Here is a 14,215-nt window from a genome sequence, read left to right on the forward strand (position 1 = left end):
AAGTGAGTTTGGGTTTGGGGTTGGCTGTTTGGTTTAGGGTTTTTTTTGGTTTGATTGTTTTTTTGTTTTCCATTTCAGAGCCCAAATATCCTGCTGTAAAGGATAGTGAGAAGTTCAGGGAGAAGGAATGGAAACTGATTCAATCAGAGGATCAAAGTTTTGTTTCACGTTAGGACCAGTCATATGGCTGGTATGTAGGTTGCCATGAAACAAATCTTATCAGCATCCAGTTAGCAGTATCCACATCTGCACACTGATCACTGTGTGTGACTGATGATAGAACAACAATGATTTAGATACGTTGCATATAAATCGTACCTGAGTGGCACTTCTGAGTAATCTGTTCCATGACTATAAAAGGTTCATTTTTTTCCCTAAACCTTTTTGTTTCTGCACTTAACACTGTTATCAACACTGAGAGTAGGAAAGGAAAAGATCAGTAATATAAGATCATAAAACCAAACTTTTTTCGTTTTAATCTAGGGTCCCATTAAGTGTAACAGAAAAGGTGAATAGGCTATATCACAGAATAGAAACATTCTTTGTGGTTGACCCATGCAGGTTTGTGGACCCTATCTGTGTCAAACTCTGAAGGAATTTTCTAAGTGGGAATAAAGCACAAAACCAATAGCATAGCTGTTAGCAGGAAATGTCAGGACTGCACGCACAGGACTTCATGTCTGTGAGTTCTGAAAGGTATTTTTAGGTTTTAGAAGGACTTTAATTTTCAATTAAAATCTGTGGGGCTTTTGTGTTTGTTTGTTTGGTCTTTTTCCCAAGATAGAAGATGAAAATACTGTCATCAAAATATCCTGCAGCAAACAGATGGGTCATGAACAAGGAGTCAAAGGTAATTCAGGCTTTTTGCCTGTGGAGTTGCTGGGTCAAGCAACTTGGGAACAGCAGCTTTGATCCTTGAAACTACTGTTACAGTGAAGTATTGAAATATTCTTTTTAAAAGGCATTGACCATATTACTTTTTATTTTGAGTTAAAGTTAATGCATCATTAATATAATCTAAATTCAGTTGTTAAACCACTATATATTTGGTGGATGGAGCAGGTTAGAATTTGAGTTACATTTTTATAGCTTTAACTGTGTTGCAGTTACATTAGCCCCAAAACATCTTATACTGATACGTATCTTGTTTATCTTCCTTTTAGGTGAATAAGCTATGTAAGATCATGCACACGAGCATAATACATTCACCACACAGATCGTACTACTTTAGCTATTCTCATGACAACCAGCAAAGCTTTTGTAGATGAATAAGTCAATTTTTGGGTATTCCTTAGAAAATTTACTTTTCTTTAACCAAAAATATTTTTTTTTATATTAATAAAAATAATGGTTTTTAAGCTTAATTTTCTCCTGTATTCTGAAGGGCAAGAGATCACACAAGAAGAGACAGAATGGTGGCTGAAAATTGGCTTTGAAGCTGTATTGAAAGAAGTAACTTCCTTCCTTTTATCTGTTTCTCAGCCTTCCTCAGAGCCATAGCACGGCGTATGTATACATTTGGAGGCAGGCAAAAGCTAATACAGGATGCGACCCGCTGTATTAAACCAGCTCTTTCCATAACTCAGAGGGACTTGTTCATCAATGGCAGGTGATATCACATACGCGGACGTGGCAATGCTACCGAGGGAAAGACCACATGCTCCTTCTCGGACATCAGTTCCAGGTAAAACATCTAATCAGCTCTTGGGCATGCACTCTTTTCTCTTGTTTTGTCTCTCCCTCTCTCTCTTTCATTTTTAAAATTGCCTCTGGATAATACTAGAAGAATGCTATAGAATGCTACATGCAGAAGTCACAGGAAGGGTGAAAAGTTGGGAGACATCCTCACAAGACACAAATCAGCAAAGCTAATCCTAAATCAGTACTACTACAGAGTAGTGCCTCAGTTCTGGCCCCTTAAGTAACAGAATGAGAAACAAAAAATGTTCATTTTTGAATAATGAGCATAATCTTTTTTTTTTATGTGAACAATGTGATCAAAAACCTGTTAGAATACGCTCCACCAAATTACTACCTAGTCCAAAAATCAGATCAATGCATTTTATGGTGTCTTCATGGAAAAGGAGTAGTAAATTAACTAGTAAATCAGAAAACAAGTGGCAGTTGAAAGTGCAGTCACTGTCACTGAAGGAAGTACTGAATAACTCCTAAAACCTTCCTGCTCTTCCTCTTTAATTTTCCAGTACTGATTTTCCCAGAACCACATCATCAATCTGTGATCACTTCATATATTTGTAAAAAAAGACAAAGGATTAAGTCAATATTTGGGGTAAGGAGATGACTTAAACCAAATTTTTTTAAGAAATAAGTTTTCCGCTACTTGGAAAAAATGTAATTCATTCATGAAAGCATTTTGTCAAAATTCTGGATTACATCTAGTATGAATAACAACTTCTCACTATGAGCAAATAGGAAATACTTGTGGTCAGAGTAGGATGATATTTTCATGCTTTCAAGGTTCATTAGTAATTAATGCATTTAATTATTTATGGAAACAACATTGTATAATGAGTACTTTTAGAAGGTGTTCTACTTACAGTCTAAATTAATAGTGATGATGGTGCTCTGAATACATGTACATAAATGATGGCAAAATGTATTTTTTAATATTTTTATAAGATTTGTATCTAAAAAATTAAAATTAGTTCACTTTATTATATATCTAACAGAAAATATTACCTTAGACTGTATGTTCATGTATCAATGGATGTTGTTTGTACTACATAACTTGTATAACACAAAGCACAGAGGGTTTGCCTAGAATTTTACCCAGTTTTTAAGGTGATATGATTTATTTGCAAAGGAAGACAAACATCAAATCTTGATTTGAAGACATCCAAAAATGTCCCTTGATCATGCTGTCTAAAGGAAAACTTGAATTTGAGTAGACCAGACTCTAATTTCCAGTGAGCTTTCTCATTAACATCTAGATGGCTCTTGTTAATCCTTTGTCAAATAGATTTTAGCACTCAATATTTTCTCACATGAAGTTACTGGCCAAAGTAATCAAGTAATTTCTCAGTGTCCTTTTGCCTTTAAATCTTCCACTCTAACTTTCTGAAGAACTCTTTTTTTGGTGGTATGTCTGTTCATTCTCCAGTGTTTCCATCTCCTTTAAAAAATATGGGCACCAGAGATGTACTGCAAGTCTCAGTTATGCAGTCTCATTTTTACAGAGACAAAAAGTCTCTTCAATAATTTTTCCTTCACTGTTTATAACTCCCAGTATCACCTTCCCTCACCCTTCTTATATATGGTTATACTCATTTTGTTTGACTGGGCTTGAACTTATAGAGCTATCATTATGGATGTCTTTATTTATTGTTGTGTTAACCTTTTTGTTATTTTCAGATTTTATTAACAATTATTTTTCTACTTTGACACAAATGGAAAAAGCATCAAATAGTATTAAGCAATATTGGATCAATGAAATGAACAATTTCCCTTGCTTGTTCCTTCCTTGAAGTTTTAATGCTTTGACCAAAACTCACACATACTCATCCAGCCGGTGAGTGTTCTTTTATTACAAGCAATCCTTCAAAAAGCAAAGTCACTTTTACCATAGAAAGAATGGCAGAAAATTAAAATTTTCCACAGAATTTGATCTGTAATTTTTAAAAACTTGGTAGGAAATTCAGGAAAAAATCCTGAAATATTATAAGCATGTTGAGCGATGTTCACGAAACGCACTTAAGCTCAGTGTAAGTATAGCAATGATTAGTGTTAAGGTTCCCCACTGCACAGGGAACCCTTGGTGGGATGCCCTGCATTTCTCTGCAGCTGATGGAGGAGAGTCTGGGATCCTAGTGTGGTGAGCTAGGAACTGCCCAGAGCAGCCAGTGGGACAGATCAACGATGCAGGGTGCTGCTCGGTCAGCCGGTTCTGGGAGTTAGACCCTTCCCTGCAAGCTAGAAGGAGCTCTCTCCTCCCTGGACTGGGATCAAGGCTGCTTCAGCCAGGACAGCTTCTGCATACCAAACACATGCACAGCATGTCCCAATCTCCGTGAAGAGGTTTCAGTGCTTCCCCCAGTCCGAAGCCGGAATTCGAAGCTGTTTCTCAAAGTGAGGGTCCCAGCTCCAAGGTGATGGGACTCTGTAGCAAGCACCGCAAACTCGCTTGATCACAAGCTCGCTTGGCACTACCCTGACGCTGTGACACGCTGAAATGCCTGCTGGAGGATGGCTAGGACCCACATCTTGCCCTCTGCCTGATTTTAAGCCAGTCCTGCTCTTGGCCAGGAATGTCTGACTATCTAGCAGAAAAAGAAGCAGCTTCAAGATGGGCACGAGGAAAGCAATGTATGGTTAAAACTCTCGCCAGGGAGGAGGGAGAGCTGGGTTTAACTGCCACTGAAAATTCAGCAGATGGATGCTCTGAGTGGTAGATTCCCAGATGTTAGGCAAGACTTCAGATCACTAGGCTATGGGAAAATGGAACATGCCCACCTCCTCCTGGCTGCATTTGTGAAAGTTTCAGACCATTAAATGCAATTTGCTGGAGTAGATTCTAGAAAACACTAGCAGGGGGCATAGCTAATTTGCCCTGCTATAGTGTAGCTGCTGCCAAGCTCTGGTGCACGTGAAAGGTAAACATGCAGGGAGCTGAACTTCTGCCAAGGTTCTCTAGTAGTTGAGTAGGTGTTTTAAACATGTAAAATTTGGATTTGAGAATGAAAGTCTTTTTACAGATCCAGTGTCCACATCTGTTTTATAGCTCTGCCTTATACATGAGAAAGGGACTTGGTTTGGTCGAATTATGCACAGTTTCTTGAGTTCTCCTGAATACTGTTTTTATCTCGAAGTCTATTCAGTGTATTTTATGAGGATAAAGAAAAAGACATAAAAATCACTTGTGACACAGTTGCAAAGACTGCGTAAGTTTGCGGTCTAATGATAAGGAAAGCTCGCTCATTGAAAATTATTGGGATAAACTTGGCAGACTGAGCAAACTTTGTTAAATAAAGTTTAACACCAGGTATCAATAAAAGCTTGTCTGCAGCTGTAAGCTCGGGAAGCTGCACCCAGAAAAGTGCTTGGAATGGGTTGGTTGTGATCCTGTTCCAATGGGAAAGTTAAAGGTAGGTTGTTACACAACCGGTTGGACTTCAGCTGTCAGTCAGGTGCTCTAAGTTACAAGGACGAGGTGATTCTTGGATGCCCTAGCAGAGCACGTTGAAGAGCCGTTAGTAGGTGGTACCATCTGTGCACATGCTTTGGTGAGCTAGCAGGTGCTATTACAGCGCATGTGCTTCAAAACAGATGTTCAAAGGGATAAAAAAGTTCCAGAAATGCAAGCAAGGATAAATAAAGCCTGGAAATCCATTTTCTACTGAAAGGACTCAGGCAGTTTTCGCTTCCTAGTCTACTCAAGAATAATTTGAGAGTCACCTGATAGTGATTCATAAATGATTACGTACAAGACCTTTTCTCTAGAAAAAAAAAAAAAAAAAAAACCAAATGAAGAAGAGTTCAACTCCGCCATCAAACTAACCTACAAGTAGTTGTAGGCTGCTACTAGTTCTCCCCTTAGCTTCTTGTTCCCCTCCTTAGCCTCCTCAGCCCCTCCAGGTCCTGACCAGGTCCGCCCTTTGCTGGACCCTCTCCAGCCTCCCCCAGACCCCCCTGACTGGGTCCACCCGCATCCGCACACCACGTGCAGCTGCAGCAGTAGCACACGGAGCAGCCTGGGACCTTCCCCTGCCCTGCAGGCCGGGGATCTGCCACGGCAGCCCTGCTGGCACAAGCTGTGGTGGCGAGGGCACACCACGGGCTGGCTCACAGTCAGCCTGGTGTCCGACTGACAGCAAGAGCCCGGGGGCTGTAAAGCCTCCCGCTCTGGAGCGAAAGACCTGCCAGAAGCACTCCCTATCTGTACATTCACCAAGTAGAAGCTTCCAGTAAACAGAGTTTTCTATCTGCGCTTGACAATTTGCATATAGAAATTAAGTGAAATTTCAGTTTTAGTAAGTGACAGAGATCTCCACCTAGCACCAGGGCTCCTTATTGCTAAACTAGGTAACCGTGTAAGCATCCGGCAAAATTAAGTTTACGTGTTATTTTAAAACCACTCGCTGAGGACTTTGCATTCAAATGATTATGCACCAATACACACTGTAATAGAAGTAATCATTTTTTAAAAATATTCTGTTTGTGCAAATAATATTTTTTTTCCATACAGTGCGGGAGATGTTTTTTATAGGAATGGATCTTTATTTGGGAGAGAAGATATTTAGTGATGGTAGCAGATTTTCTAAAGTACATATTTTAGAGAAGTGTCTCCATTTATAAGGCTAGAACATTTAAAAGTTTAAAAGTCCTGGTTGTTCTGCTTTGAAAAATATTTCCATCCTAAGAAAAAAAACTTTTATGAGCTTTCTTTTGGAGAACAGTTACTTATTTATACAGTTAAATATAATTTACATTTTTTCTGTAGTTCATTGAACTAATAAACTGTAATAAAGCAAACAGCAAAGTGTATTAGGTCAGGTTCTCTAAAGCATAGAACATCTTACTTGTATGAATAAATATTATTTGCCAATCAGGTCCCCAGCATTTTTCTTACTGCAAGACCTCTCCACACTTCAGCAATTGTATCAAATGTTGCCTCATTTTAACCTAATGAGACTCTTTTGAGACTTCTGCCAAGTTTTTTTCCCTGATCAGTGAGATTTTATACAACACAAATTGCTACTTCTTTTTAAAAGCCCCAGTGATCACAAACTAAGGTTGTAGTACAGAAGCTTATTCTTGATTCAGATTGTTAAACTCTCACCATTTATGGAAAGAAAATCAGTCTCTTAAAGGTCCAAATATCTACCATAAAGCTAGACAGTAGCTGTACAAAATATCCAGCTAAAAGAATATTTAAAATGTGTTCAGAAAGAATTCATGTGCATCTAACTCACACCGTGGTATTTTAATGGCTTTTTTGTTTTGTTTTGGCAATGTGCACCTGGAAAGAGGTGTCTTCAACCATCAGGTCCATTCCTCTGCTATTACAGGCACCACGTAGTATCCCAGCATGAATGCACAATATCTTGGCAGAAACATTCACGAGTCAGGAATGTCCCCTCAAGAATTACCTTGCTGCAGAAGCATTTCTCTGAGTAGCAGTTTTCCCTTTTGGGTCTCCCTGCTCCATGGAATGGTCATGGCTCTGATGCCCCTTAAGCCCCTATGATACCTCCTGAGATGGCTCAGCAACAAGTGGGCTGTTTGCTGCAGGTAGTACCCAGGTCTTACCCATGCTTCAGTCTGTCTGTCTGTCTCCTGGTCCAGCCACACAGGACCCAAGTAGTCCCAGAAAAGATTATGGAGGAGGCTGCTTTTAGTTACTTCCTGACAGCAGCAGGAAATGGTAAGTCATCATCTTGCCTCTTGTTTCTTAAAAAAAAAAAAAAGCTGAACTAGCAGCTCTGGAAACACATGCCCCTTTTTATACAGACTCAGTCTTCTGCGTAATTCTTTATTGTTTCTCCACTTAATGGCTTGCACAACCACAAATGTCAGCATTTCCCTACTCCTTACAGGAAACATGATCACATACGCTGAGCTGCGCTTAAAGCCGAAACCCAAAGGGAGCAGCAGATCAGAGACTTCCGCTTCTGGTAGTGTGCTATTTTGTTTGGTTGTTGGTTACTAATTATAGATTTAGTCTTTCCTATTACCCAACAGTAAAACCTGTTATCAGGAGACTATACGTACAGTTTCTCAATAAAGAACTGATTTATCATTTCACGTGTTTTTTTCACAGGGTTCTCTGATCATACACTTTCCTTGTATAAATAATATTGAAAGAGATTTTAAAAATAGTTTCAAAAAATGCCTTTGTGCCCTACGTTGAAAATTTAGCAAAGGAAAATAAAATTCCACATTTTTTTTAGGAACCCTCCTGCAAGTGTCTCTGCAGGAACAGTCACAGGGACACGTTTGGCTTTGGAAGTGGTGTAATACCCACCTCTCTGTGCACAGTTAGTGCACTGATGATTGCCACCTCTCCAGACTGAAGGCCACATGCCAGACAAGGTCAGGCCCACAGAACTGTGGGCTGAAAGGGAACATCACAAAATACAGCTCAGGAAGGCGAGGTCAGGAAAAGAGCGGTTATGAATGTGCAACTCTATGGCTTGTGGAGATTGCACCTTGACCCCTAATCTCCTTGGGTCCTGCCTCGTCCTGAGTGCTTCACTCTCACAAGCTGATGAGTGCCAAACAGCTGGAGAGATGCTTGATCAGATGTACTTCACTGTGCTGTGGTGTCAGTATGGGATTTTTTGCCTTTTCTGTGCATTCAGGTGAGTTAGATTGCAGCCACACGACGGGCACGTTAACACAGGAGAGAGTGACCAGAGAGGGGAAACATACCCCAGACCATCCCTCATACTTCCCCAGAACTGCTCAGCAGGGTCTTGCAGGGTGTGGATGGGTAGGTGGGAGGGGGCAACGCTTGAAAATATTAACTCAAAGGAGAACGAGAGAATTCTTAATGGAATGACTGATTGAAAATAACTTGCTCTGTCTGACTAAATTATCTTTTGTGTAAGCAAAATGGATGGAAATTTTTAATAAGTAAGATGTCCCCACAGACTTCAAATCGCAGATTGATTTTAGGCAGGTGATTTCTCTGTTGTTTCCATGTAAGAAGCTGGCATACATAAAGGCATTTTTAATTTTAGTAGTGCAAAGACCTTAAGCCACTTCTCCTCCTGCCTCCAGGCTGCCGACATGGGCACTCAGCCTGGTTCTATGTGACACTGGTCCTGGGAGTCCTTGTGCTCATCCTGCTCGGCGTCGTAGCCATACTAGCCAAGCAATGTAAGTAGCTCCTACCATTCGCTTCATCTTTTCGTTGCAGATGTGGTTAAACCTCACAAGCAGAGTGATGCCAAAAGAAAAATTCCCTTAGTGTCGCACTAAAGGTGTCAAGTTACACACAAGTGCAGGAAAAAAAAAAGTAGCATTCCAAAGGAAACGTTTGCTACCTGTCATTTAACACGGATAGTGCAGATGAAGGGGCGTTGCTGCAGTCTACCTTGTCATCAATGATGCTGAAAGGCTGTAGAAGCAGATTTCAAATCATTATGACAATCAAAACATTTGGCCTTCCTGACTTACAGGCTAAATGTTGCCTCCATGATGCATTTCACTTAATTAATTAGTAGATTTGAACAAATACAATAAAAATCGGACTTCAGATCATTTCATTTAATCAGACTTCCCTGGTACTAGCAATATCATAATCCACACCATGCCCCAGTTGTACAAGAACTGTTCCAGAAAAGATACTACTTTCCTAAGAGAAAAGACTTGAAAACCTTCAGAAAAAAACAGGTACCTTCCAACCTTCTCGAAAATCTCACCAAAATAGTGTGCATTCTTTATATATCCAACTATCAGAAATTACAAACTTACTTTCTTTTCCTGTACTGTCCATATTATTCAGTGGCTACAGCCTTTGCCAGACAGTTACAGTCACTCAGTATGCTTATAGCTGAGTGTGTATAAGCCCCAATGTATACACACACACATATCCCCTCACGCTCACACTGAATACACATCACTGGATACAAAGACTAAAGCTCCTTCCCTCTGTTAACCACAGACTCTTTTTTTTTTTTTTTTTTTTTTTTTTTTTTTGTTCAAGTTTTGAGGGGCAGAGCTGGAAAACCAGAAAGTCTGTCCCACTGTGGTCTAAATACTACTGGCAATCACATTTCTTCGGAGAAGACTGTCTCGGTGGTGCTCCTGAAATGGCTCATGGAGGAACTGTGTGAAGATGGACAGGGTGAGGAAAGTTAGTCATTTCACAGTATAGAAGACAGGTTGTGTGCACACTTCTGTTCTCTCTGTTCCCATTTCTATGACACCCTGCAGTTTATGGGAACTCACTGGTACTACCCAGGGAGCATGATGTTCCTGCATAGAAGTAATGACAGGATCTAAACTAACATTTTGATAACAATAGTTTTGCTCCTCTTTCGGTATAAATAGTTTCTGGTACTTTCTTTACATTTCTTTCTGCCAGGAGCTGCTGTCAGAAATGCTATATACTGTAGATTTTCCCCTTGTCCTGGAGAACACTTTCCAGACAATAATTTCGTGCACAGAGTGTGAGGGAATTTAGCTTTCCTATCCTGTTGCAAGGATGAGGCAGGGGAAGACCTTCCTGGTCTTTTTACTGTGGGTCTATCATTTGCTGGCAAATACTAATGCTTTTCTAAGGACTGATTGTAGTGCTGTTACTTTGAAACATTATAGAAAGCCAAGACATTCCTCCCAGATGCTCTGAGTGAAATGGGAAGTAGACCTGGGAAAAGCAGTTTTCCCCTTATTTAACACAGCTCCTTCCCCAGCCCCGTGGATATGGTTTGCATGTCATCTAAGTGCCTGTGCTGTCTGGTCACATCATGTGCGAAAACCACACGCTCCACATGACATCACATCGCAGTGTCTCCTCCAAAGGGCTGCATGCAGGAGGACGAAAAAGTCCTCCAGGTCCTCCCAGGGCTCTCCACCAGCCCGGCACATGGTGAGGTGGAGACCCTGATGTCGTGCCCTGGGAGTGCAGAAGTGCATAGACCCACAGCGAGGCAGTGGGAGCAGGAGGAGTGGCACTGGACCCTTCAAACCTCTCTCCACACCCAGCGAGCACGTGTTTGGGAGTGGGGACTGGCTGCTTTTGGACCAGTCAGCCAGGCACCTGAACATAAAATGCTGCAAGGCGACTGGAACAGTATGAGCTAATGGTTCCCCCTGTCCACCCACAGGAACGATGTGCGAGCTGTGTCCTCCTGGGTGGCAGCTACACAGGGGGAGATGTTACTACTTCTCCGAGGATGCTGTAAGCTGGGATGACAGCCAGAGAAACTGTCTGGCCAGGAAGTCCCAGCTTCTCGTCATTGAAGATGAAATTGAGATGGTGAGTCATGCAGCAGCCCTAAAATTGTGTGGCAGGCATCTGCCTTAGCCAGACATTGCTGCCCATGGTCCAGATGTCAAGTGTACACGCCAACAAGCAGGAGCCCCATCGAGTGCAGAGCATCTGACTCTCCACAGACAGGAGCTCGCTTTGAGAGTGTCAACAACATAGAGCTGAAGAGGAGAAGCACAGGAGATGCAAGTGTGGAAACCAGAGTAGTTTTGACTGGGAGGAAGAAATGCTGGGGACTTCCCACCCATTTCCAGTACTTGGCATTGGAAAGGGAGGTCCGATTCAACAACTAAATGGAAATTCAAACAGCCAAACCTCCTTTTCATTTTCCTCTGGGAAAATGAATAGCAAGGTATCACCAAATGGCTCTTCCGAGAAACTCAGCATTCCCTGAGGAATGTGTCTTTTGCCTTAAAGACCAGGTTTTGCAACTTGGTTCATTAGGGTGAGGAGCGTCACTGAGGTTTTTTCTTGGCAGCTGGTAGGAAGCTAGTCAGCCTGAGTGCCAGCCTGAATTGAAACTGGGTGGCTAGTCACGTGCGTATGGGCTGCTGTAATGGGCTGCTTTGCCCTGGCTGGATCCCTGCCCTTGCTCTCCATGTGAGGGACTACATGAAAATCCGTGCATGAGCCAGGACAGTGACCAGGAAAGTTCTGCTGTTGGGTAACGCGCTCCTACTTGTTCCACAGGAATTCATAGACAATAAAGAGAAAGATACCAAATATATCTGGATTGGGTTGAAGATTCAAGACAGGAAGAAACAATGGAGTTCAGCTGAAGATCCAGGAGTGAAAAAAAACAGGTGATGATTTGTGGGGGGAGGGTACCTTTGGCAATAGCAAAGGTAAGGTACTCTTCATGGAAATACAGCTCTGAATCTGAGATATGCCCAAAGCACAGGTCTAGTCCTGCAGCCTCAGGCATCTGTTCAGGGTCTACTTCATGACCAGTTCCAGGTTAACCGGTTCTTGTTGGCCACCTTTGGAAACAAGTTTGTTTTCAGCCTGTAAGACCAACCACAGCCACAGTTCACGCATGCATTAATGCAGATGGCATTAATACACACTTCTCCCACGGAAATTACTGTCAACAAACTCTATTACTTTACAGACCATGTGTTAACTTCCTCCATTGAATGTGGCACCCATCACAGAGTGTGGGTGCTGGGATCTGTGAAGCTTAAGAGTCCTTCTCCCTCTTACCATTATGGTTCAGCATTGTGGCTGCATGTGGAGGTTTTCTCATCCTTCTCACACTGATGTTCCTGAGCATCCAGCCCTCAGCAGCCAGCAGGCTCTGCTGTGGGTGCCCATCCCACCTATGTGTGGCTGTTAGAAAACTGTTTCAGTGGGTTACTGAATGGGCGTCATCGAAACCCACCACTCAGGATATTATTGATATTTTTATCCATCACTGAATTTAAAGCTGGCAACTCACTCTATCCCTTTTGTTCTCTCACCAGGGTAACTATAAATAGAATTGAGACTGACAAGAACTGTGCTGTTTACAGAAGAAAAAACATGATCCAAGCAGATGACTGCCAAACTTTGAAGAAGTGGATCTGTAAGAAGAATGCAACTTTATTGGTGCTCTGAGCCAAATTGTCAGACAACAGGCAGAGTTTTTGTCAGAAGACCCATTTGACTGATAAAACAGCATGTGATGTAAATAATCTTATGAGACTTGCACATAAATTTGCATTTTGCTGTTCCGTACTCACTAAGACTTTGATGCAAACAGGGAACTCAGCAATTACCAAGTGGTGATGTGAAGGTCACACAGCAGGACTGCAAGTCAGCACGTGTGGATTTGGGGGTGCTGAGCCTTCCCAGAGACGGATGTTGGCAGCAGCTTCCTCTAGGAGAGGGCAGGGGAGAAGAGGTACTCTTGTGAGGATGAGCACTGTGCACTCGAACTGTGTGATGTGCAGGCAAGATGCCATCTGGGGGGGGTTGAAGAGTGTGCTGGGGCCCACTGCTGTCACACATATCCTTCAGGCAGCTGCTGCGGAGTTGAGGCACCTTTTATTTGTGTTTCAGTATTTTAATGTTTGCTGAAGTTTGTGTTTGTTTTTTTTTTTTTTTTCCTTACAGTCTAATTGCAACTTAGAGAAGCCACTTGAGGGCCGGGAAAAATGCATTTATTAGACAGTGTCTTGTACTTATTCAGAGCTGACCTGCACAGCTACTGAGAATACAGATATCAAACCAAGCATGAAGTGACTCCCAACAGTTGTGGTTAATAAGCTGATGGCTCCCACCTCCTTCGGATGCTGAACCTTGGGGTCTGAAGGAAAGCTCTTGACTAGGGAAGGGGCTTGGGCCATAAGACAACATTGAAGTGCAAAGAAATGAACAGGATAGCCTGCTTTTCCACCCTTTACATTGCAAATTCTTTAATGTGGAATCATAGTTACTGCCTGGAAGGGATGATCATGAGGTATTGAGGCTAAAGCCTGGTGAAATTAATGCCTGTGGGTGCACTCAGTAAATGCATTACTTGGGTATTCAAGTGTCATGGATACATGCCATTTCCGGATCAAAAATGAGAAGAGCAGTCTGACTTAGCGCCTTTATTAGGTTCATATATTTGAAAAAATAAATGAACAAATCTCATTAATTGCTTTTTAAGAAATCAGACACATCATTTGTTTCAGCTTTTTAAAAAACAGTCTAATAGTGGTAATAACCCCTCTAAATCTGTAGCTAGCATGTGTCTTTGAAAACAGTGACCAAATGCAAGGCAAGTGTTTGCATCATTGCTATTTCCGGTGATTTATGTTGCAACAGTAAAGGAAATCAAGTAATGTGTAAACAGGGAAATGAAAAAAATAACATAAGGGACAAGTGGAGATGTAATAATGTTTGCAAATCACATACCTCCTCTTGGGTATTTCCAGAGCCCTGAGTGCTCTAACATGCCTTAAGGATTCTCACCAGCCTCTCCTCCTGAGACTCTCTCAGTCTTCAGGCTCTGCTTGAGTTCTGTCCAAGACATACCTGCCTCCAGCCCTGTCCCACCTCCTGGATCGGACAGCTGAGTCCTACCTACATGGCAGGTTGGACAATTCAACTGATAACTGAACCAATTTTTTATTTGAATAAGGTATCCAGCACTTCTGATGTGAAAGCTAATACTCACAAAGCTCAAAAGTTAGTCCCCTTTCAAAACTGTGGATCTCTAGTCTTGTATTTTCTGAATGTGGAGCAAAAAAGGTGAGGCACTCCCATACTTACATACTGCTGTTTTGCAAAGGTGTA

General features: G+C 41.8%; 1 protein-coding gene across 1 annotated transcript; it reads left to right on the top strand.

Annotated features, from left to right (window-relative positions):
- Window positions 1-1,602: 1,602 nt before the first annotated feature.
- Window positions 1,603-12,550, top strand: LOC104366542 (killer cell lectin-like receptor subfamily F member 1). Its single transcript, XM_032995034.2, has 7 exons — window positions 1,603-1,684; window positions 7,554-7,631; window positions 8,740-8,838; window positions 9,668-9,808; window positions 10,791-10,942; window positions 11,645-11,757; window positions 12,418-12,550. The coding sequence occupies exons 1-7, from the start codon at window positions 1,603-1,605 to the stop codon at window positions 12,548-12,550; spliced, it is 798 nt and encodes a 265-aa protein (XP_032850925.1).
- The last annotated feature ends 1,665 nt before the right edge of the window (window positions 12,551-14,215 follow it).

The sequence above is a fragment of the Tyto alba genome, unplaced genomic scaffold (assembly GCF_018691265.1).
Source record: "Tyto alba isolate M040663 unplaced genomic scaffold, T.alba_DEE_v4.0 Super-Scaffold_21, whole genome shotgun sequence".
Classification (NCBI taxonomy): domain Eukaryota; kingdom Metazoa; phylum Chordata; class Aves; order Strigiformes; family Tytonidae; genus Tyto; species Tyto alba.